Source organism: Anabas testudineus, chromosome 23 (assembly GCF_900324465.2).
Source record: "Anabas testudineus chromosome 23, fAnaTes1.2, whole genome shotgun sequence".
In the NCBI taxonomy this organism is placed as follows: Eukaryota; Metazoa; Chordata; class Actinopteri; order Anabantiformes; family Anabantidae; genus Anabas; species Anabas testudineus.
Window position 1 is genome coordinate 14,596,076 of NC_046631.1, and position 24,245 is coordinate 14,620,320.

Consider the following 24,245-nt stretch of genomic DNA (forward strand, 5'->3'; position numbering starts at 1 on the left):
AAAGATTTTAGATTCTGTTCAACTTTTATTTGATTAATAAATTTATTTATGTTACAATGAAACAGCAGTGGCCACTAATGAATTGATTGAACTGATGAACAAATGAATGAGTGTATTAACAGATTAATTCATGAATTCATGAATCTGCAGGTGTATGAATGAATGAATGAACAGTCCAGTGTATAAATTATCTACTGAGGCCATAGAGCTGTGATCATTGTGCAGAGCTATAGTGTGTTTTTGTATTAATTTTAGACTTGCCCCTCTGCTCTCATGAAAACCAGCCCCACTGAGCTCTTGGGCCCACATTGACTCACTCCAAGACCTGCTGGCTGCTGCAAGCACCAGAGGAACCCCCACCCTCCCCCACTGCGAGGGTCCCCATACTGAGCCGAGGGGCCCTCCAGCTTATCAACACGCCGTAATTCACTCTGCACAGCAGGAAAGAGCAGCTTCAATCACAACCTGCAGCTTCTGATGATGACAGTTCACAACAAGTACTCGACATGGTGACGAGAAAGACCTGCTCAGGAATCATGTGCTAACGCTTATAAATATAGATTCATTTTGCAGAGAAGCAAATAATCGATGATAAATATCGAGCACAGCTTATTTAAGTCTTTAAATTAGGTGAGAAGCATGAAACTGAATGACAAACAGACTACAGAGAAGGTTTCCACTGTAACGTAGGCTGGTTAACATTAAACTGGGCACAGAGTTTGGATGGTGGCTCGTCAGAAAGCTCTCACAGGTGTTGGGGTTTCTGTTGACCGGCCGTCATGGTCACTCATTGCCTCATGTGACAGATTATCTTTGTGATTTGTGATGTAGATACCATGTGTTTCACATTAAAAACCTGAAGTCCTTCTTGATTTCTTGTGTCCACCACGTGTTATGTTCTTGTGACGTTCTCAGTGATCTTCTATTGATGAACTTCATACAAATAGAAATCAGAACATATGAAACTATAAAATGCTAAAATTGACATCAGCCTTTAGAAAAGTTCCTATCCCTCACAGTTTTTGTTTAAAAGGCTTTAAAGAACGCCGTCCTCTCTCAGTCTCACATGTTGCCCGGCCTGGTTCTTCTACATTATACAGGTTTTCTCTCTTTTCTGCTGCCAAGTCTTTCCGTTTTCTCCTCGCCAGCTGGTCAAGGGTCTCCTGCTGCCGCCAGGGCCCACAGCTCACTTCCTCACTTTCTCCAGCACCTGTTCCTATTTGGCAAGGCCGACCGGGATCCTGGAAGCTTGGAAACGAGCCATCTGCTGCTCAACTCTGCACCATTTTACCCCCAATCCCCCGAGTCTCTGCATGCATCCGGATTTTTTTCCCAGCTCTGAAACACACAGTACTGCTGAAAGGTGGAGGAAAAGCTGAAATGGACTGAGTGGGAAGTTTAGCTGGAGAGAAAAGCTGTGCAGGGTAAATACAAAGATAATTTATGCAGGTGGAGTGACTGAAAACTGACAGTGATTCATGCTAACAATCAAATAATACTGATCATTTTCAGTGTCTTGTTCCAAAACACATTGTTTAACACTAAAATTATGATCTCAATTACAGAAGTCAAAGTTATTTATAACACACTAAAATCATCCTGTCCCGTATTAAGCCTGTACATTAGTCAGCTTAAAAACATATTTAAAGCACAGAAAAGACTAAATCCACTACAGAATATGCTCATAATTTTCCACTGATATCTAACAGAGAAATGACCAAATCATTTTTAACTTACCATAATAATTTTATTAATCAAGACAGTTTCCATAAGTTAGTCACCTAAAGAAAAAAGTAATGGACTACAACTCCCATAGTACGGAGCCTCCGTGTACTGCGCATGCGTGGAAAGTTGAGACGCGCGAACCGATGCGGATATAGTGCTGTGTAAAATGGCGGCGTAAGAGAGGCTCGTTCAAAACACAGCGGTTTTACCTGTGAAGGAGGTTTCTGCAAGATTTCTGAAACGTTACCTGGAGCTGTCAGAGACTCGGTCAGAGGCAGAGGTTGGAATTCACGTTTCATAAAAGGTACGTTCACTCTAATTTTAAGAACAAATGAAAGCGGGTGTTTAACATGAAGTTAGCTGTTAGCTGCTAATTTGTCGGCCCGGTTAGCAGTATGCTAATGCCTGCCGCTAGCTCACCGGCTAACCGCAAGAACATAGGTGTTACATACCTGATGGACATTTCAGCGAAGCTTTTATACTATTTACTGTTACTATTAACTGTTCAAATGGTTAAATGTTAATCCAAACGAAATATTGGTTATTATGGTCCTTGAGTTAAGGTTGTGATAGTTGTTAGCTAAGTTAAGCTAAGTAACTGTTACCCTAACTTCACATCCGCATGACAGTTCAAAGTCGAACAAAGAAGTTGACTTAAAAAATAAATCTGCACAAATCTCTGATCAGCAGGTTTTAAACACACCGGTATCCAGCGTTGTCTCTGACACTGATGTTAACTGCTGTGGTCAGATGGTTGATAATTTACCATAATGTTAATTAGCTCATCTAACGAATGTATTAATGTATAATATAATATACTGTTTCATATCATATAAGACTTATAGTGTGAGAGGCTCTAAACTTCAGTCTCATCATGAGAATTGATGTAAATTAAGCAGAACAGTGAGTGTCCTTTTGGTTTGTGTGCAGCTTTATGAGATTTAGGTCAAAGTCTCCATTCGTGGACAGATTATTTTAATTTTGTCTTTTTGTATTTTACTGTGTTTATGGTATCTTTTTTTGTCTCTTTTTTAAAATTCTTTTGGATTTGTATGTGGTCATTTTGTGTATTTGAACTGAACTTGAACTATCAACACTCACTTCTTAGAGAAACTCTGTGGGTGGTCTGTGCTTAATAACAGATGGAGGCCCTTGTCTCAGATTCTGCAGTTTGTGCTGTTGTTGCACTGAAATGCATTGCACATTACATTTCTTCTCTGTGCTGCATCAAAGATGGCAAGTTAAATGTTACTGGAGGGAATTAAACCAGTAATATATGAATATACTGGACAGTAGAAGTTGCAAAGCTTGTTTTTAATGTAAGGGATTTGTTTGTGAATCAGCTTGATCTGATTGACAAGTTCCTGTTGTATTTTGGACAGATAAGAGCTGAACTGCTACGAGTCATTAATAAGATATAGATCATTTTTGTCTAGTAGAAAAAATAACATTGCCTGGATCCTGATGGACCTGCAGACTAGTTATTTATATCAGATGTTTGACTGCTATTTTTTTTATTTATTTTTTGTTTCTGTATTTCAGAGCAGGTGGGATGGCGAAGAGGATCGCTGATAAAGAGTTAACGGACAGGAACTGGGATCAGGAGGATGAGGGAGAGGAGGTAAGTCCAAGCCTAACACAGAAATTAAACGTGTAGAGGTTGAATGTAAATCATATTAAAAAGATCCTAATAAAAAATGCTTTGTTTTTATGTGGTCAGTTATTTTATTTATTGTGATCTTAAACAGTATTTAACAATGACATGAATTTCATGTTGACACTGTAATGTTGCATCCAACCTACATTTTTATTTTCCTCATCTTTATAAATGTCCTCTCCATCTCTTATCTTCCAAGTTGCTGCTATTCAGCTATTATTATTTTTTATTTGAGTCGAGAGTGAACTGTGGTGAATAAGAACATCAAGGACAGATACCGGCGTTGACAGTATAATAAATATACATTTATTATATGTATATATTAGGCAGATGCTTTTATCCAAATTGACTTGCAAGGGAGTTCTTGCCTACTGGACGTAGGCCACAGCTAGGATTCGAACCTCAGTCCCCCGCATGGAGGGCAGTGATCTTACACCACACTATCTAGCCACCAAATCAAGTGAAAGAGATGGAGCAAGAGTTTAGATCGGTGATGTCATATGTCAAGCAGATACTGTTTTGTCTTTCTTCAGGCGGGAACGTTTTCAGTTGCAAGTGAAGATGTGTTGAAAAACCGAGCGATTAAAAAGGCCAAACGCCGAAACACTGGATCAGAGGTGAAACCAGAACCAGAAAAGGCTTATACATTAAATGTTGTGTTTTCATACAGTGACGCAGAGAAAGATTTTTAGGCTGAGCACCTCTTTGATTTGTGAATGTTTAAATTTGTTCCAGGCTGAAAGCTCCGGGGCCTTCAAAGGTTTTAAAGGATTTTCTTTGACCATGTCGACAGCAAGCGGAGGCTCAACGGCGTTTTCTGGTTTTGGGAACGGTGCAGGCTTTAAAGGTCTCGGAGGTCTAACCAATGGAAACAGCATTACTCCTTCATTTGGAGGCTTCACATCTCCTGCAACATCCTCTGCTTCACCAGGTGAGAACAGTTATTCATTACAAACGTAGTTCCCAGTTTACAGGTGTTTATTCAATGATGTTTTATTAACAGTTAAAGAACAGTTAGTTTTCAGTCTCGTGGGACCAGTTTAATGACATGACTTCAGTGTGGCTCTGTTGTCTGGGTCATCTGTAGAGGTGGTAGAAGTAAACAAACTCAGTAATGAAGTAAAGGTGCATGTACTTGTCTAATTAAGTATTCTAGTACAAACAGAAATACCTCTTCAATTTTTATTTCCAAGTTCATGCTCTAAGATTCCAAAGTCCAAAAAACACAAAACAGATTTCTAAGTAACTGAACCGACTGAAGGATTGACCATTAAGCTGTTTAACAACCAGCTTTGTGAATCCTGATTTTCTCTATGGGGCTATGAGTGCCTTAATCTTTATTTCTTTCTTTATTTTTTTTATTGTTAATTAGAAGCGACATCAACCATGAATGAAGAACTTAATATAAGATGAGATTAAACCCATGGGTCAGTTTGGTTATAGCAACAGAAACACTACACAATATTGGCTGCAATATAAGGCTGAGGATGTACTGTTACTAGGTGCATACGTTATTAGGAATTATGGATTTTTTTATGTGCGTATTTGATAAACTATTGTCAATATAAAACCTGACAGTAATGCCCAACTGTTTCTGCCAGAAATGTAATCTGAGTGTTATGTTATATTCATCAGATATTTGAATGTAATTTGGTTAACCCAACATTTATTAGAAATATTATCACTTTTTCCTTTTATTTTCATATTAATCAGTTTCATGTTAAGAACTAATGGTGGGATCATTATTTTTATCCATTTTGTTAAACGTCTGAGCAGTTTCTAGGTGAGTGTTGTAAATTCTGAACAAGTCGTCGTGATGATTTTTATTTTTAACATTATAATAATTACAGCTTTCTCTGACTGGAGTCTATATGAAGCATAGCGGGCACGAACTGGGGGCTAGCTTCAATCAACTGTTGACAAGTAATGGGGTTGAAAATGAGCTTCATTGTTGGGGGTCTTGGTTTGGTATTGCAGTGTAATGGAGCTGAATCAGCAGGGGTCTGTGTTTGTGGCTGGCTCTTTATTTATTTATTTTTTATTTCATGTTGTTATGTTGCTGCAGGGCAGGATGGAGGCTGCAGTGGGGGGAGGGGGCTCCTCAGCCTCATCCAGCTGCAGTCACACTAACATTTCTGCCTCCATCATCACAGGTCTAACATTCAACGGCCCCACCTCCACCAAACCCACCGCTGACATCACCAGCAAGCAGACCAATGGCTCCACCCCGAGCCCGACTCAAAGCGCCAGCTCCTGCAGCAGCAGCAGTGTCGGCAACAAGGAGTACAGCCGGCAGCTCACCGCACTTAACTGCTCTGTGCGCGACTGGATCACCAAGCACGTGAACGGCAACCCTCTGTGTGATCTCAACCCCATCTTCAGGGATTATGAACGACACCTGGCCAGCATTGAGCAGCAGTATGGGGCTGGTGCTGCTGCTCCGGCTGACGGAGGCTCAGAGGAGAAGAAGCAGGGAGTGATGCCAACCACAGCCACCCCTCCACCTCCTGCATCATCTTCCTCCTCCAGCAGCAGCTCAGTGGCTCCAGCTCCAGCTGCCGCTTTGTTCTCGTTTGGTAAAAACACAACAGAAGATTCAAGCCGGGACAAAAGCGCCGCTTCTGCTCCAGTCCCTGCCGGCGTCACGTTTAACTTTGGTCAGAAGGTGGACAGCTCTGTTCTCAGCTCCTTAGGGGCCAAAACGACCCCCAACTTCTCGTTTTCGTCTTCCAGCTCCTCTTCCATTAAGACCTCGCTGTTCGGAGCTCCTGGGTCATCTGCACCACTGTCCTTCAGCGGACCCAACGCAGAGGATGCTAAACCTGCAGGTATGTCAGGAGCAATATTGTGTCCTTAAATGTGCAGGAGGAGCAGAACATTTCTGGATTTGTCAAATTTATTTGCTCTTCAGGCAAGATCTCCAGAAGCAAAAAAAAAGTTTTAGTTAGAGCATCAACTAAAATGATTATTGGTTAATTTAAGAAAACTAGAAGAGCTGCAGAGAGTAGTGGCTATAAACAAAAAATGTAATTCATTTTGTCAAAATATTTTTATGTTCCAACTTCAGCAAATAAAATGAGATTCGGTTGTTGTTTATCTGCGCATAATGCTAAGAAATGACTCGGTACCTTAAACTTAAAATGCAAAAGGTAATAAATGTAAAGTTGCTGTAGCCGTTAAAGCTTTGCTTAGAACTGTTCTTTCAGTTCTTAATGAATGTGAATCTGGAATCAGCAGACATGGAAACAGCTATGTTGTAAAAAGATTTAAGAAGTTGTCAGTAAGGATGCAGAAACTGACAGTTTTATTATCAGTGAATCTGATAAATAATTTGATTCGTTGGATGTGAGGAAACAAGTTAAAAATGTTTCCAGAGCTGCAGAACATGTTCGTCTGGTCCAAATAAAAAATGATTTTCATTAATTCATATAAAACAAATACAAACTGTCACATTTGAAATATGTTTTTCATGATTAATCAGTTGTCAGGGTAGACTTTTTGATCTGTCACTGTGTAAAATGGTTTTAATCTGAAATTACAAACTCTGTAAAAGTCTAAATGTCTGAGGACATGAGGAAGATGTAGTTTTTTTGTTTTGTCCATAAAATGACAGCCAACATTAAAAACTCCTGTCACAGCTAAGACCAGTTCAAATCCTGAACATATGAATAATATTCATAAATCGTGAAGTTGAACTAGTAAATCTGTTTTATCAGATAAAATAGTTATTCCTTTGTAGTTTCCTGTAACAGTCCTCTAGAGAAAAACTTTTGTTGTTGTTCATTATCAATTATTTAAATGTTTTTATTTTTCCAGACCAACAGTCTGAAGCCCAAAAATAACTGACCATAAATCACATGAAAATCATATGTCAGCAAATGTTCCCAATAAGTGGAAAAACTGTTAATAAAACAGTTTTGATTAATAGCTGTTTCTTCTTTCCCATCGGTAGACGAGAAAGGAGATGAAGAGTCGGAGGAGCCGCCCAAACCAGAAGTCAAAGAGGTGAAGGAGGACGACGCCTTCTACTCAAAGAAGTACGACTGTAAATACATTTTTGACTGACAGTTTAGACCTGTGAGTCTTAATCATTTATTTAAGTTCATGTGGCTCCAGTGAAGTCGTTCTTATTAAGAAATGTAACTGGAGAAAATGAAATGACCTGGACCTTTGTAGGACCACTGCCTGAAACATCACCTAAACGCAACCTAGCGTTAATTAGAACCTTCAACATTTTTATGTAGGAGAACAAACAAAAAGGTTTTCTGTTTTTAAAAGTAAAGTTTGGTTTAGTTAGATTCCATTAAAAAAAACATGAGATCTGACCTACGACGCTGTTTTATAATCCTGATATTTCTCAGTACTGACACAGGTTGTTTTATTCGGAAATACCTTTTTGCTCCTGTTTGTACCTGTTAACGTTGCGAGTTTTTGTTTTGTTGCCTTCAGGTGTAAAATGTTCTACAAGAAGGACTCCGAGTTCAAAGAGAAAGGAGTGGGAACTCTGCACCTGAAACAAACAGCAGAGGGAAAAACTCAGATGATCATTCGTGCTGACACCAACCTGGGTAAATCTACAGCTTCAAGGCTTTTTGGTTTGGGCTTTGGTGTACAAATGTTCTGATAAAAGAACAGATAAGAGCAGCAGTTTTTTTTATTTCCAATGCTATAATCAGCCAAATGTTACAGCAGATGAGTGTGGACATATTATCTTACATAGTAAATCCGAAGCTGCCAAATGGAATGGATTGAAATGTGCATTAAAAACCCCAAACCTCGGCAGAAGAGGAAACTGCAACGCTTCCTGTTGCCTTCAGTTCTGAGGCAGAATGAGTGGAGGCTGCTAAGCTGTGATCAAATGGCTCCACCTGCTGCTCACCTAATTTCACTTACAGCTGTGAGCAGAAAATTAGTTTTAGTCCGAAAATCAAACAAAAAAGGACAAAGATGAAAACTGAATGATAAAAAGTGTATGAATAAATTGTTTTTAAAATGTGTGTGATTGTTGGTTTTTCTCTCCGTCTCCTTAGGAAACATCCTGCTGAACATCATCGTGCAGTCGTCCATGCCGTGCTCTCGCGTCGGAAAAAACAATGTGATGGTGATTTGTGTCCCCAACCCACCGGTCGACGACAAAAACCCCACGAGTCCAGTCCCGCTCCTCATCCGAGTCAAGACGGGTGAAGATGCCGACGAGCTCCACAAGACCCTGGAGGAGAAGAAGGGCTGAACCCTGAGCTTTTAGCCAACTTCTTCTGGCGAACCTCTGGACCCTCGCCGGTTTTAAATACACTCACACACACACACACACACACCCACACACACACACCCCTGACTCGTCCTGGTAAATCAGCTGTTTCATCCCAATTGGTCGTCATACTGTGAAACATTTTTAACGATAAACACGAGAAGCAGGTTGTCGCTCTTCGACTCGGCTACATTCCCTCTGGTTTGACGCTGCTGCTGCTGTTTTATTAGAGAAACTGAACGTATCTGATCAGACTCAGTGCTTAAGTTTTACTGTTTTAATTTGGTCGTCGAGTGACTGAACATGTGAATCCAGAAGAGTTGTTGTTGTGCAGCTTCTACGATTCTGACCACTGAGTTTGTTTGGAGGGAAGCTCCAAATAAAAGTCCAGTCGATTTGGTTTTACAAATTAAATACTCGCAGTAACAGTTAATTTTTGACAAGTGGTTCTTGTTCTTTCTCTGGAAACTATTTATTGCGTCAATTTCAGGATTTGTACTCTCACTGATTGAACCTCGTGTGAATGTTTCCCCTGAAGAGCGTCTGAAAACAGCGTGACACAGACCAGTTCTTTTAGTTCTTCTGTAAACATGGACTCTGTTGTTTTTCCAAGTGTCCTTTGTGTGGCCTTCGGTTCAGCCTTCGCGAGGAGGCACGCTGTCATCGTCTGAGAACATTTGTAAAGACATTTACTGGGGAATAAAAGGAAACAAGCAATCACAGCCACTGCTTTTTATTCATTGTGTTTTCTCTTGGCTCTCAGCTGCTGTTAGATCCTCAGCCAAAAACATGGAAGCTGAGGACGATCATTTAATATCATGTTAGAAATGTGTCTGGAATTAGATTGTGGCACAAAGATCATCAGTTACCTTTTAGTTTGAAGCTACTTCACAAATTGGAAGACAAGACAGTAGGTGTCACTTAATCAGTTTCAGGTTTAATGAAAATAAAATAAGGTGATTAAATGAAAATAGGTTTGTGGACTTCTGGTCATTAATTGTTCAGTTTTTACAAATGGAAGCTGGTTTAGAGTAGAAACCAGTAAAACCCAACAAGCATGTGTTTTTTGTGGTGAAGTGTATTTTAATAAATAAATACAGGAAAATGTACATAGTTTGGAACCTAAGCAACAGAAGGTGAGAGAACATGCACAGTAACTGTCTGTGTACAAAAGCTGTGATGTAGGAACAAGAAGTCTCTTAACAAAGAGCTTTCGAAAAGGTTCTAAAAGCGTTTTACAGTGCAAACTGTCATTTCACTCTTCATATCAAACGTGGGTCAGTTAAAGCCTGGAAAGTCTGTTCTATTGATCAGCGTAGATACATTCAGCTGCTTAAACTATCAACTACATCGCCCGTAACACTGAAGAGACGAGAAGCGCTTGGCTTGTCTGACTGAAACGAACAAAGTGCCCCGTGGATCATCTCACTCTTTAACACAACACTGAGAAAAACACTGAATTTGATCGAACGTGGCTTCATCCGAGTGCGAATCCATCACCGATCGATAACATGACGACAGCCTGTGTGATGATTTTCTTCAAACGTTGGCTGAACACGTTGAAAATCATCACAACAGATTTGTTTCCGTTTAATTTGTTTCTGTCCTATTGTCCAGATTTTTTCTTCTTCTTTTCTAAAATGTTTCAGTTGGAACTCGGACATTTTACTTGGGGTGGAACAGGCTAAAATCCGATCATTCACTTTTTATAAATGAAAAGGGAAAAAGAAACATCCTAACGTTACAACAGGAACATTTTACAGGTAGTAACAGTAATGTTAAAAACCTTAACTTAATACTTAATATATTAATATTCAGATAGAAATTTTGACAAATCATAAACTTCTGAGTAAAATCAGCATCAATAGATGAACTCACTTTTAAATCTCTTAACACATTACAACTTTAGGTTTTGATGTTACATTTGAAGAAGTCATAATTTTAACTTCGTGTAAAATAACCTTATTTTTTAGTCAGTAGAAACAGAATGTATGAAGTCATAAATTTGATTAATAAATAAAATGGTTACCTCCCAACAAATATTGTAATCTGTGGGAAGATGACGGCACAGGTCAACTTAAGAAATATTTCATTTTCCAAGAAAACATCACAATTTGAGAAAAAACGTTTTTCTTAATTTCATAATTTTTTCAGAATATAACAAATAAAAAGCTGTAATTAACATTTTGTTTTGACTGTAAACATGTTTTCAAGATGACCTTTTTCCATAAAACAGAAACTTGAACAAACTAACAAACTAACTTCTGGATTCATCCAAATAAAATTTCCATGAATGAATCATTAAGGAAACAAACTGCAGAAAACGGCTTCATGAATTTTTGTTACATTTTGAAAACTAATGTTTAAACTTAAGAAAAAAAAACTTAGTTACTAAGCTAATAAGTGGTTTTAAGAAATAATAGGTTACTAGATACAATCAAATTACATAAAGAACATTTTCTTTCCAAAATGATGCCTTTATTTCTTTCAGAAAATCTGATTTATAATTTGAACTCATTATTTAATCCACATTTTTATGCGCCAAATACAGTTCTCTCACATTATTCTATCAAGCTAAGTAAGTGCAGCCTCACAGTCAACGAGTGATCTGTGTTTTTTTTAATTCACTAACTCTCCAGCTGCAGTACTCAGAGGAACCAGGACTGATCTTTGGCTGGTTTTCTGTTTCAGCTTTGTTCAAATCAAGTGAAGAATCAGATTTAAGGCCTCAGGAGCGCTTCTCCTTAATCACTGAGAAACCGTCACATCGTCCTGCAGTCGTTTCCCGTTTGTGGAGTTTCAAAAACAGTTTTGGCCTTTTTTAAACTTTGTTTCCCTTTAATATCATCTTGGTGGTTTTTGTTACATCAGCAGTTTTTCAAGTCACTTCCAGTTTGTGAGTTGCAGTTTTTAAACTAAAGCCAGAGCAGTAAGTCGATGTTGGGTGTCACTCATGTCGACCACAGCGCTCTCAGCTCAGTCGCATCCATCTGCAGTTCGGTTTTGGTGGTTAGAAATTTGACTGTTGGTGTTTTACTGTTGTCAAACATAGCGTCTGTAGTCGAGTTCTTCAGACCTGATCCGAAACAAGTGTGTGAAAAACTTTCTCCATTGTCCAAAAAAAAAAAAAAAAGGTCCACTTCAAACAGACCTGAGAACAGTGTGAATGATGCTGACGAAGTTCAGCTGTCAGCAGGTGGAAGGAACTGAACCTACACAGTACAGTGTGTCCCAACAGACTTGAAATTTAACTACTAAACAGTTTTCAGAGACTAAATTTGTTCTTTTGTGGATTTACGACGAGACTCGACTGTGACACGGTGGTGAATTTTATTTCAGTTTCATTTCACTGGTGTGCTGACCATTAAATTCATGTTACGCGCTGAAACGCCTCAGTTAGAAACTATCTTAAGAGTTAAATGACAGAAGTGATGATGATGAAGAGTTGCTGGGTACAGCTTTTTTCAGATGAATCATCTTAACAGGACTCAAAGTCATGTTTAGTAATAACTAGTCGTAATCGATTTGTGGTTTTCAGCGTGTTGTAAATCAAAATGTGAACCAGATGGATCTGACCCGACTGTGACCTTTTCATTGGTGCTGGTTTGTTTGAAAAAGTCTAATCCCTTAAACCTCACGCCGCAACAGTCGTTTTAAAAAAGACAAACTCCACGAGGTCACTACGAGTCGAACAGAAACACAAGTGTCGTTAAAAGCAGAACCTTCAGTCAAGGCGTCTCAGTGAGTAAAGCAGCAGGATATTTACAGGAAAACATTCGTCACTTCCTTCCTGGTCAGAGTTCAGCCAATGCCTCTTCACACTGAGGTCATGTGACCCCGACACCGGGCCCGTTTCCGTGGAGACGACCTTATGACACAGCAGGAACTGAAAAGAAGAAGAGGCACTTCTTGAATGGCTGGTTTGTTTGTCGTCGTCCTGCCGACAGCGCGTCTCCGGCTCCAGGTGTTTGGTTGTCTGTCTCAGCCTGGACACCGGGGGGCGCTGCTGTGTCTCAGTGGCCTGATGTAGGAGGCACTTGGTAGTGATGCTCTGAGGGGGGGGGGGGGTCCAGCTCTGCTATGTCATCAGGATGGGCTTCTGCCGCACCTCTAGGATGTCTGACACAGAAACAAAAACAGGCGGTTAGTTCACTGCTCTCCAACGGTGGGAAAGTCCAGTGTTTATGTATCGGATGTGACTTCAGTGTCTGTGGAGACGGTTTTAAAATCTTCTTTAATAATTAAAGCTCCTCGTTATTTACGTGCGTGTTGAGCTCTGACCTGTGGTGATGCGGTGCAGTGGCAACGTGACGTAGGTCAGGTGCGAGTAGAGCAGGAAGTAATCTTCAGTTCGGTTCAGTTTGAGCCAGGATCCGACCAGAGAGCGACCGGTCCCCGACAGAGAGCGCGAGCGGAGGTTGGTGGTGGTGTGAAGATCTGATGCAGACAAAGACAAACTGACTTCAAACAGCAGCACTGAAGGAGGTTTCTGATTTAATTTGTTCACTAACCTGGAACAAAAAAGTGAAACTGAACATTTTCATTAGAACTGTTTCAGACTTCCAGTTTGTGGTCCTGGTTCCACTTCGCCAGTGGAAGAGGAAGTATCAGATCAGTCCGAGTCCTTTTGTTTTCATGGCCTTTGTACAGTACAATGAAAGAAGCAGCTATGGAACGGTGCAATCATTTTAACCCACAAACTAATTTTATCAGAACTGGATCCATTGGGTTCAGTTTCCACATGTGGACTCAACAGTGGAAATTACGTATTATAATACAACAAAGTCTCATATGTGCGTCAGGTCGACTCTGAAGAGCATCTTCGGTCCTGATTTCTTACGTAATGGAAATCAGGAACGGCTTCATGCATTTTTATTTACCTCCATATTATATGAAGACCAACTTGAGAAACTTCGAACTGTTCCTTTAATAATGTATCTCGTGTTATATTGTGTAATGTTTAAATGTTTGGTCTCAGACTAATCGCTGGAACCTGCTGATGGGGATTCCTCTGTTCTCACAGTCTGACCGATAATGACGCTAAAAATAAAGTAATAATGCAGGAAAACCCGTTGGACCAGTCTGTGTTCAGTCTTTACCTTCGTCTTCCTCCTCCCTGAAGAACTCCTCGCTGTCGTTGGCCGAGTGCGACTTCTTCATCTCAGCGATTCGGTTTCGGGGAACCTTACGTCTGAGAGATGGAGAGAAGAAGGAGGGACGGTTCTTCTCCGGGGTCGGGGGAGTGCTGAAGGATGTCACCTGCAGGGAAATAAAATTAAACAGAGGAAATCATATTAATAACGAACTGATGGAGACGATAACAGAGCTAATGATGAGTTGATTCCATCTGTTTGACTCTGCAGCTGCTTCATCACACACGTCGTCTCTGACAGTTAGTGGAGAGACAACGTGACGTGTTGAGCTACAGAACAGAACATAAAGGTTTTATTCCACGCTGACAGAAGACGACAACGTCTACAGCACTCGAGCAGCAGTTTCTAATCAGACTTACGGAGGTTTCTTAGTGTTGAACATCAGAATCCGATCATATGTCTGAGCTCAGATTTGAGTTGACTTTTGGATTCTGTTGATTTTACAGTCGACTACTTTGATGTCCTCCATGTGCACTTGTCTTTATTGTGGCTACAAGATGTGGCTCGAATTAAAAGAACCCATCAAACATCTGTCAACCTGTCCTGGAAACCTGGAAATGTGGCAGCTCGCTGTGTAAGATCAACTATTACATGATGCATAATCCAGTCCAGCAGCATTTATTATTGATCATGGCCTGATTCCCTCTGTGTGTGTGTGAAGCTTCGAGCTGCCTACAGTCGACTCTTCCTGCTGAGCTGAAGCCTTCAGAGGTTTTCTGTTCTGCTTCGTGTCTGCACGCAAACACGAGGAACTGAAACCGAACTCCTCGTCGCTTCCTCTGCTGGATTTGAAAAGTCATAAACAGAGAAATGGGAAGTCTGGAGCTGCAGCTTCGTCTGAGCAGGATTTTATTTTAACACTAACACAGAAGTGTGTGTGTGTGTGTGTGTGTGTGTGTGTGGAAGGTGTTCTCTGCTCACCCTCTCGTGAACGGGGGACACCTGGTCCTCCTCTGTGCCACAGGGGGAGGTGTCGCCTGTCGGGACCCGGCTGACAGCCATCTCAGCGTGACCTTTGCCCTGCGGACCCTTCATCCTCACAAACTCCATGTTGTTGTATTTGTAGAAGCCAAAGGACATGCGCTGGGCCATTTTAGCTGCAACACTCACCTGCAGCACAGACACGACAGCACGAAGGTTTATCCTCTAATCTGTTAGAACCACTACCCACAATGGAAAAGAACAAGTGAAGGATCATTCACACAGACCAGGGAGGTCCAGGTCAGATTCTGGCCCACATGAAATCTGTGAGTGACACAGTGACGCAGCTGCTTCCTAATTCATGTGACATGATGCTTCTTGATCCAAATGCTGCAGTTTATGAGTCTAAATTACAGGTACTGTAGGTAAACATAGGTCCTGGACCAGTATTGAAGTACTTGGATCTGATCAGGGCTCAAAACTCTTGATCAGAACCTCCTAGTTTCAGCTCCTCACCCGGTTGTCGTAGACCTTCTTGAGGGCCTCGTAGCGGATCGAGCCCTGGAAGATGACGCCCTGGAAGGTGTTGCTCTTGTCGCTCGCCACCAGCTCCACACAGACCATCTCGCCCTCGCCCACCGTCATGTCACTGAACACCTGCACAAACACATACGAGCACAGTCAAAACCTCCGTCTGCAGCCAGGTCTGCTCCTGGTTTGTGTTTTTACCTCCTCGAAGTTATCGATCATGAAGAAGATGTTTGGGTAACTGATCTTTGACTCCTCTCCTTTGCTGTCCATGGCGTGTTTGCTAGGAGACGCAAACACCTCCTGAGAGCCGAAAAACAAAAAGTGATCAGAGGGAAAGAAGAAAAATCATCAACAAAGCTGAAACAGTCTGTTTCCTACCTGACACTTCTTCTTGTGGATGTGAATATCTCCTGCGTCTGAGCGCGTGCAGACGGCACACGTCACCACGTAGTCCAGCTGGAAGACAACGGAGGATTCAGGTAATCAGTGCACAAAACACCACATCCTCAGAAACCACGTCGGGATGTTTTAACATTCACCTTCTGCAGGATGAGGTTCAGGTAGACACTCTCCTCCCAGTCGATGTCGGGGTCTCCGAGGCCGGGCAGCTTCTTCGAGTCCCTCCTGTAGACCTCCACCTCCACCTGAAATGCAGACGAGACACACAACACTGTTCAGGCTGACGGTGTGTTTCTGTGAGCGGTGGAGAGGAACCACCTGTCGACACAGGTAAACGTCAGAGCAGGACTGAGACATGGAGAGCGGCTGCAGGCGCGACAGACTCTGTTTCACTGATCAACATAAAGCTATCACTGTACCTCATGTTAAAATTGTTGTAGAGACAATTCCAGGTAACACTACACAGGTTTGCCTCTTATCTGAAATAAAATACAAGATGAAATAAACTGAACACTTGTATTTCAGAGTTTCCACCAGGAGCTGCTTTTTCAAGCGTCACTGCATGTTCCACCTCTGCTGCAGCCTCGCATCCCGCAGCTCTTTTCCTCAGCAGGAAGGACGACACTTGAAGAACCATAAATCACACAATGCATCATTCCTCGTCACCTTTTTGCCCTCGGTGTTGTCTGCGCTGACGTAGGAGAGCTTCCTGCGGACATAGAACAGCATGTCGTCCTGGCGAGGAGCCCACTTCTCCATGAAATATGTGGAGAACATCCAGGTCCAGAACGCGATGCGGTCATCTTTAAAACGACCTGCAAGAGGTGAATACACGGTTTTTAACTTTTTAACAGTGTCAGATCCAAAGAAAACATGAGCCAACTGCTGCAGTGGGTCCCTCCAAAATAAAAGAAACTAGACAGGGACGCAAACAGTGGTAATGAAATAACAGAGAAACAGAGTGTTTATTCAACTAAATGAATAAAAAATAAAAAATACTTTCTTCATTTTGATGTTTTAAGTTAGAACTTGTTCACTAGATTTTTTTAACTAATGTGAAACTCAGTTAAACAAGATGAGAGAGAAGCAGCTCTGACAGGTAGTTGAACTTAATGCCATGTCATCTCCTGCCTGGTCACTTGGCAACGGTTGCCAGGCGACGGGCAGGTGTCTCGGCCTGTAAAAAGGTAGCAGAGCGACCCAAGGTGACGGAGGGCAGGTGGTCGACGCTGGCGGCAGCGTCTGAAACACCGTTTTATTGCTATAGTCAGTGTGGTTGATCATTTTTCAAAATAAAAGCTTTTGGAGTGTAAATAATTTAGGAGTCGTTCTGTTGGTTGTACAGAGGAAAAAAACAGGGTAGAAGGATGGAATAATGAATACAGCTATTTATTATGAGTGAGTTTAGAAGTAATAAACGTATTTCTACAACATGCAGGGTTCCATTGATCCATTTACTCTGTGACAGTGACACCATTTGAATTCATTCTCACTTTACAGCGTACGTACACGTGTTGGTACAATCTGCATGTGAAAAGCTCAGAATTAAATAAAATTAATGCTGAAAAAACAAAAAAAAAGGACAATTTGAAGTCAATCTATTCGTGAAGTCAGTGAATATTGACTCCTGAACACAGTCTGCACAGGTTAAAGTGCTTTAAAAGTACAAACAGTAATAATCTGTTCACCTAATCGTTCTAAACTCTCTGCGTTTAGGTTTGAGAAGATTTTCTAATGTAGTAACATTCAGACACGACGAGCATGAAGGACAGAAACGACATCAGTAACAGTGGACTGTATCTATTTCTATAACGAGGAAAGAAAAGACGTATGAGCATTTAATTTAATTTAATTTAATTTAATTAGACAAACTGAATCAGGTGAAGTTAATGTGGGACTGACCTCGTTTGCTTTGATCTGCTGAAGCTTTAATCTAATTGCGGAAACACCTGAGCTTCAGCAGAAGGTCGTCTGGAGGACCTCTAGAACCTACAACACAACCAGAACCATGTGGTGACCACTAGAATCCATCCACGACGCCTCTTTGACCACGGTGAACTAGGAACCTGTTCTGAACAGCAGCAGCGACCAGCGTGACCCGACCCCGACATTTAAAGACCTTTTCGTCTTCACTGACCACGTGTTGATGTTCTCGTGTCTACGGAGGAGGATTCAGTGGAAACAACTCTTTGTTCTTTAGGTCCAGACAACAACAGCGATGATGGAACTATGTGACCGACTGTGGGGATGGATGTGCTCCACATCTACTTCCTTCTGCGTTGAACAGCTGGTCAAAGCTTCATGTTGGGCTGCACATGTTATTCCAGCGTTCAGCACAACAGTCCTGCTCTATTTATAGCTGCGGGCCTCTTTTTAAAAATACATCGACCGGCATAAAGCGCCGCGCTTCACTTGTCGTCTGATGGAGGTATGAAAGTGAGCTGAATCACCAAAGTCTATCTTCACTGGCACTGGGAGCTCGGTGATGCTCAGTCCAAGCTCCAGTGACCCGGATGAAACGATGAACCAACGACTGGAGGGTCGAACTGGTGGATGGATGAACGCAGATTTAAGGTTTAAATAAGAGACTGTGGACGGGTACCTGAGTCCAGTCACTGAAATATGTGGTGAGGGTTATTGATATTCAGAACGAGGACTACAACAACCTGAACCACAGCATCCAGACTGGATCCCTGAGACTCCTTCAGCCTCCTGAACACACAGACGGCCTTGTCACCAAACAAAGAGGAGGCTCCCTGCTGCTGTAAGGTGACTAAACCACGTGACCTCCTGTGGGACACCTCACATGTCAAATGTCTGAATGAGTCATGTGACACGTGTGATGTAAAACTAGATCAGGGACAACAAAGTAAACCTCCTCCTCGACGTTCACGACCTTCAATTTGACCATATTGAACAGTAAATGAAGAATCTGTATTTTCTGTCTCATCTGTTTATCTGGTTTCAACTGTTCTAGTCGTTTTAAAATAAACCTGACATGAGTAAATGAATTTATTAAAACTAATATTGAACAAACACCAACACTAACCGATCTTTAGCGACCACAGATTCGTCCTTTTCAGCATCACAAAGATCAGACTCGACCTTTCAGACTAAAGGCTCTGCTCATATCTCAGCTTGACTACTCCAGTCTGTACTTAAGTAAATGTACTTGGATACTTTTAACCACAAACACGTGCTTTAACACAAACTGTGTAAAGGCTGAACTTAGTTGGATCAGTGACGACTCGCTGCTCACGATGCGACGGTGGTTTTGTGCTCAGCTCAGCTGCATGAAATATTCAGCAGGATGTGTAATAATGAGTCTGTCAGAGTGTGACTCACACACTGATCAGCTTTTTCTACTGTACAGTATCACTGCACCGGATCGGATCGGATCGGAGCAGACCTCAGCATGGGAGTGCAGACACGCAGGAAGTAATCTATTACACAGAACAGCGGCTCCTGTCAGCGTTTTACCTGTGGATCAGTGCTGATTTTTATTCTGTGAGCAGTGAAGTGGATGTACTGCATAAAGTACATGTATAAAGTAGCACAACATGGAGTAAAAGTACCTTGAAACAGTACTTGACTATATCTACTCAGTTACTTTGGATCGACCTGCGTCTCTGTTGCTGAACAACAAACTGCAGGACGCTGAACTGTGTATTTATAGCAGGCTGCAGCAGGAAATTACACCTGAAGCTGCTCCTGGTTTAAAGAAACCTGCACAAATCAAACAGGCTTTAGTTTCTATTGAAGTCCCTCTTCCCTCAAAACGAACTCCGTTCAAAAATGGGTCAATTTAAGACTTTTTCATCATTTTACACAACAGAAAGAGCTTTAACAAAACATTATTTTAAAATATGACCAAAATAAGAGAAAAGACTGGATCAGTTTAGTCCAGGTGTGTCACCACATTCAGAGAGTTTCGACATCTCCTCAGTAAGTTTAATGTGGATTCATATCGACAGAAATTATGGACAAAATGAGCAATTTTGATTTAAAGCTTTCTTGAATCCTGAATGATTAGTGCGTGTCCTGTAGAGTAAAACCCTGAGTCACTGACACTGACTCACAGTCAGCAGCCGGTAGAGGACCACCCAAGGACGCAGACGACACCCTCTGAATAAAATACCCAGCCACAGTCAGAGCAGAGGAACCAGACACAACAAGACAACAGCTGACTCTGAATCTGGATTATCTCAAACTCGTATCAAAAGTTGAAGGTTACTGTGAGCTGAAGACGAGTCCTTCTCCTCTGAAACCAAACTGCATTCAAAAATGTGCCAATTTACTACAGATATTACTGTGAAAAATGCCTCTGGGCTTTTACAGTTTAGCTGAATTTCCTGCTAAATGCTGCATAAACAGGATATTTTAGCATTATTCTAATTAAAATGTTCTATATTTTTCAGATCGTCAGCTTTTTACCTAGCAGCAACTGTTTTATCCACATTTATTAAGATTTTACATTCATGGTGTAAAACAGCTCCAGCCACAGATATAAAACATTTTTGAATTATGCTCTTGCATCAGTAATTAGTATTTTTGAATTAGTTAATTTTGTGTTTCCATGACATACATTCGTTTGTGAAATTGTTAAAGGGAACTAGTTCCTTTCCTACTGAACTACATTAAGAAATCTGTCAATTTAAATTTTACTTGTCAGACGTATTATTACAAACCTGACAGAGAAAGATCTGTGTTTTTACACAGCAACAGGTTTTTCTGCTAAATTCTGCATAAAATGATTCTTAAACATTGATTCTGAAACAAACTGGGTTCATCCTTCACCGAGTCGCAACGTGAACATTAACCGGTTCATGGTTTTGATGAACTGACTAAAGGTTTTGTCTCAGTTTCCAAACGATCAGGTCAAAACCCAGAAACGGATCCAACCAGTAAATGTGCACAGACTTCACCTCTGGGTGGAGACCCCCGTTCTCCCTGTGTGCCGTGATGAAGTCACGGGTTGTGAACAGAGCTCTATTGATTTCTCATCAGAACAAACGAGAAACACAAAAACAAGCAGCAGCACAGACGGCGGGGACGAGACGGAGACCGTGTGTGTGTGTGTGTGTGTGATCTCACACACACACACACACACACACACACACACACACACACACACACACACACACACACACACACACACACACACGTCTTCTCCGTCCTTCAAACTGGCTTCATCAGCGAGATCCAGTAATAAACTGGAGAAAGTGAACTTCACACTAGGAGCCTGAACCAACGCGTGACGGATGAAGACCTCTGGTCGGATGAAGACCTCTGGACGGATGAAGACCTCTGGTCGGATGAAGACCTCTGGACGGATGAAGACCTCTGGTCGGATGAAGACCTCTGGACGGATGAAGACCTCTGGACGGAGGAAGACCTCTGGACGGAGGAAGACCTCTGGACGGATGAAGACCTCTGGACGGATGAAGACCTCTGGTCGGATGAAGACCTCTGGTCGGATGAAGACCTCTGGTCGGATGAAGACCTCTGGTCGGATGAAGACCTCTGGACGGAGGAAGACCTCTGGACGGATGAAGACCTCTGGTCGGATGAAGACCTCTGGACGGATGAAGACCTCTGGTCGGATGAAGACCTCTGGTCGGATGAAGACCTCTGGACGGATGAAGACCTCTGGTCGGATGAAGACCTCTGGACGGATGAAGACCTCTGGTCGGAGGAAGACCTCTGGTCGGAGGAAGACCTCTGGACGGAGGAAGACCTCTGGTCGGATGAAGACCTCTGGACGGATGAAGACCTCTGGACGGAGGAAGACCTCTGGACGGATGAAGACCTCTGGACGGATGAAGACCTCTGGTCGGATGAAGACCTCTGGACGAAGACCTCAGTCGGTGCCGTCCACTACGTGTTGCAGCAGTAAAGTCTTCGTGGGACAGGAGAACAGTCACTGGGAGCTGGACTCACACGTTCCTCCTGTGGACACGTCCTCATCGTCAATAAGAACCCGGGTTCCACGTGAAACAGAAGCTGCTGTATGAGCCAAGTGTCAACATTTGTTCAGGACGACCGAGAACCGAGCAGAACCGCGTTCACGGGGACAAACTGAGGCTCTCTGAGGACCAGTACGATGTGCAGTGAGACGATTTGAACGATTTCATTTGATCAGACGCAGGAGCTGGAAGGTTCGACGTGACCTCTTTAATCCGGCTGTAACCAAACGAGCTGCAGTGACAGGGAACGGGGAAGTTCCTGTAAAATAGAAATGTTTTCATTCTGAGTCCCACTGATCACATGTTGGTCTTCAAGTCTCCAGTCACACGTGTGCTGGACCTACAGTGGACTCATGGACCTGGTTCCTGAGCCTGTGCACAGAGGCCGTGAAGTCGAATCACGACGGTTTCACGTTTGTATTAACGACACGCTCTCTGCAGAGGAAATGAAATAAAAGCAGCTGATGAGAAGATTTCACAGTTTTAATGAGGTCCCAGAGTCTGAGGAAGGAACCGGACCACGAGATCCACTACTGATACACCTGAAGCTCATTTACTGTTTAATTTAAATGGATTTTAATCTTTGGAGAATTAGTTTCTTCACATTGAATTCGTTTTCTAGTGGATTCCTGTTTAACCTCTGGAGGACCAGTTGGTGTCCGGGGACATGAGGACGGATTCTACTGATGGACACATGTGAAGTGGGTCTTCACTCACATTTAAAATGTGATGTTCTGATTGTGCTTCTGTGTAATAACAACAATATTTCTGATTAAACACCGGCTGCTGGTTTTTAACGAGGTGACTAAAACCCAGCAGGGACCCCGGTGACACAACAAAGACCCGGATCCGCTCACCCAGTCCGCTGATCTCCTGTCGGACGTTCAGTCGGTTCCTCTCGTCGGCGATGGCCTTCAGCATCTGCTGCAGAGAACCGTCCAGGTCTCCGTTCTCGTCCTCCGCGGGCCCGACAGCCTTACACGAACCGGGGAAGGACGCCGCCATCTCCGCGCCGGGATCATGACAGTCCGGGCTCACGGCGAAGCGGCGGGGCAGGAGGCTCGTTCCCGGAGAAAGGACGCGTACAGCGGCGGCGCTCGGTACCGGAGGAAGCGGCGGACGGGTCGCTGGTTCTTCTTCTGTTGTCCGATCAGCTGGAAACACCCCTCGCACTTCCGGTAACAACACGAGGCTTTTAAAGAGACAGAGCACGTCACGAGGAAAACAAACCGGTGTTACGGAGATGTCTGTCAGCCGTGGTAATTAGTGTCCAGACCGGAAGTCCAGTCTCTCCGTCCGTCGTTTTTAGTTCATTACTTGTTTTAATTTAACGTTTTTTCAGAACTAAACTTGTTAAACATGTTAGATATATCCATATATCAGGACGAATAAAGTCACATTTGATCTTGAATTAGTAGGTTATTGCTGTTATTATCACTGTTAATATAACTTTTAATATTATAACTCTTAATATTATAACTCTTAATATTATCACTGGTATTATTATCAATGTTAATATAACCTTTAATATTATAACTCGTAATATTATAACTCTTAATATTATCACTGGTAATATTATCAATGTTAATATAACCTTTAATATTATAACTCTTAATATTATAACTCTTATTATTATCACTGGTAATATTATCAATGTTAATATAACCTTTAATATGATCACTCTTAATATTATCACTCTTATTATTATCACTGGTAATATTATCAATGTTAATATAACCTTTAATATTATAACTCGTAATATTATCACTCTTATTATTATCACTGGTAATATTATCAATGTTAATATAACCTTTAATATTATCACTCTTATTATTATCACTGGTATTATTATCAATTTTAATATAACCTTTACATATGATCACTCTTAATATTATCACTCTATTATTATCACTGGTATTTATTATCAATGTTAAAAAACCTTTAATATATCACTCTTCTTATTCTCACTGGTAATCTTATCAATGTTAATATAACCTTTAATATGATCACTCTAATATTATACAACTCTTAAATATTACACTGGATTATTATCAATGTTCATATAACCCTGTCAATATTATAACTCTTAATATTACACTCTTTATTATTATCACTGGTACTCTTTCCATGTTATATAACCTTTAATATTATAACTCGAATATTATTCACTCTTCTTATTATCACTGGTAATTATTATCAATGTTAATATAACCTTTAATATTATAACTCGTAATATTATCACTCTTATTATTATCACTGGTATTATTATCAATGTTAATATAACCTTTAATATTATAACTCGTAATATTATCACTCTTATTATTATCACTGGTAATATTATCAATGTTAATATAACCTTTAATATTATAACTCGTAATATTATCACTCTTATTATTATCACTGGTAATATTATCAATGTTAATATAACCTTTAATATTATAACTCGTAATATTATCACTCTTATTATTATCACTGGTAATATTATCAATGTTAATATAACCTTTAATATTATAACTCTTAATATTATCACTCTTATTATTATCACTGGTATTATTATCAATGTTAATATAACCTTTAATATGATCACTCTTAATATTATCACTCTTATTATTATCACTGGTATTATTATCAATGTTAATATAACC

The 24,245-nt window shown here is 41.2% G+C and overlaps 2 protein-coding genes across 3 annotated transcripts; one reads left to right on the plus strand and one right to left on the minus strand.

Annotated features, from left to right (window-relative positions):
* The first annotated feature begins 1,875 nt into the window (after positions 1–1,875).
* nup50 (nucleoporin 50) lies at positions 1,876–11,422 on the plus strand. Of its 2 annotated transcripts, none has more exons than XM_026361650.1 (8): positions 1,876–2,029; positions 3,268–3,346; positions 3,916–3,999; positions 4,118–4,313; positions 5,536–6,210; positions 7,335–7,419; positions 7,832–7,950; positions 8,413–11,422. In XM_026361650.1, the coding sequence occupies exons 2-8, from the start codon at positions 3,278–3,280 to the stop codon at positions 8,610–8,612; spliced, it is 1,428 nt and encodes a 475-aa protein (XP_026217435.1). In that variant the 5' UTR covers positions 1,876–2,029; positions 3,268–3,277; the 3' UTR covers positions 8,613–11,422. The 2 variants fall into 2 exon arrangements, with proteins under 2 accessions (XP_026217435.1, XP_026217436.1); XM_026361651.1 differs by having other exon boundaries at positions 3,273–3,346.
* On the minus strand, positions 9,693–22,792 carry kiaa0930 (KIAA0930 ortholog). Its single transcript, XM_026361652.1, has 10 exons — positions 22,458–22,792; positions 16,301–16,449; positions 15,775–15,879; positions 15,614–15,691; positions 15,434–15,535; positions 15,221–15,361; positions 14,705–14,893; positions 13,730–13,889; positions 12,912–13,067; positions 9,693–12,749 (listed from the first exon to the last, which is right to left on the minus strand). The coding sequence occupies exons 1-10, from the start codon at positions 22,603–22,605 to the stop codon at positions 12,709–12,711; spliced, it is 1,269 nt and encodes a 422-aa protein (XP_026217437.1). The 5' UTR covers positions 22,606–22,792; the 3' UTR covers positions 9,693–12,708.
* Positions 22,793–24,245: the final 1,453 nt, after the last annotated feature.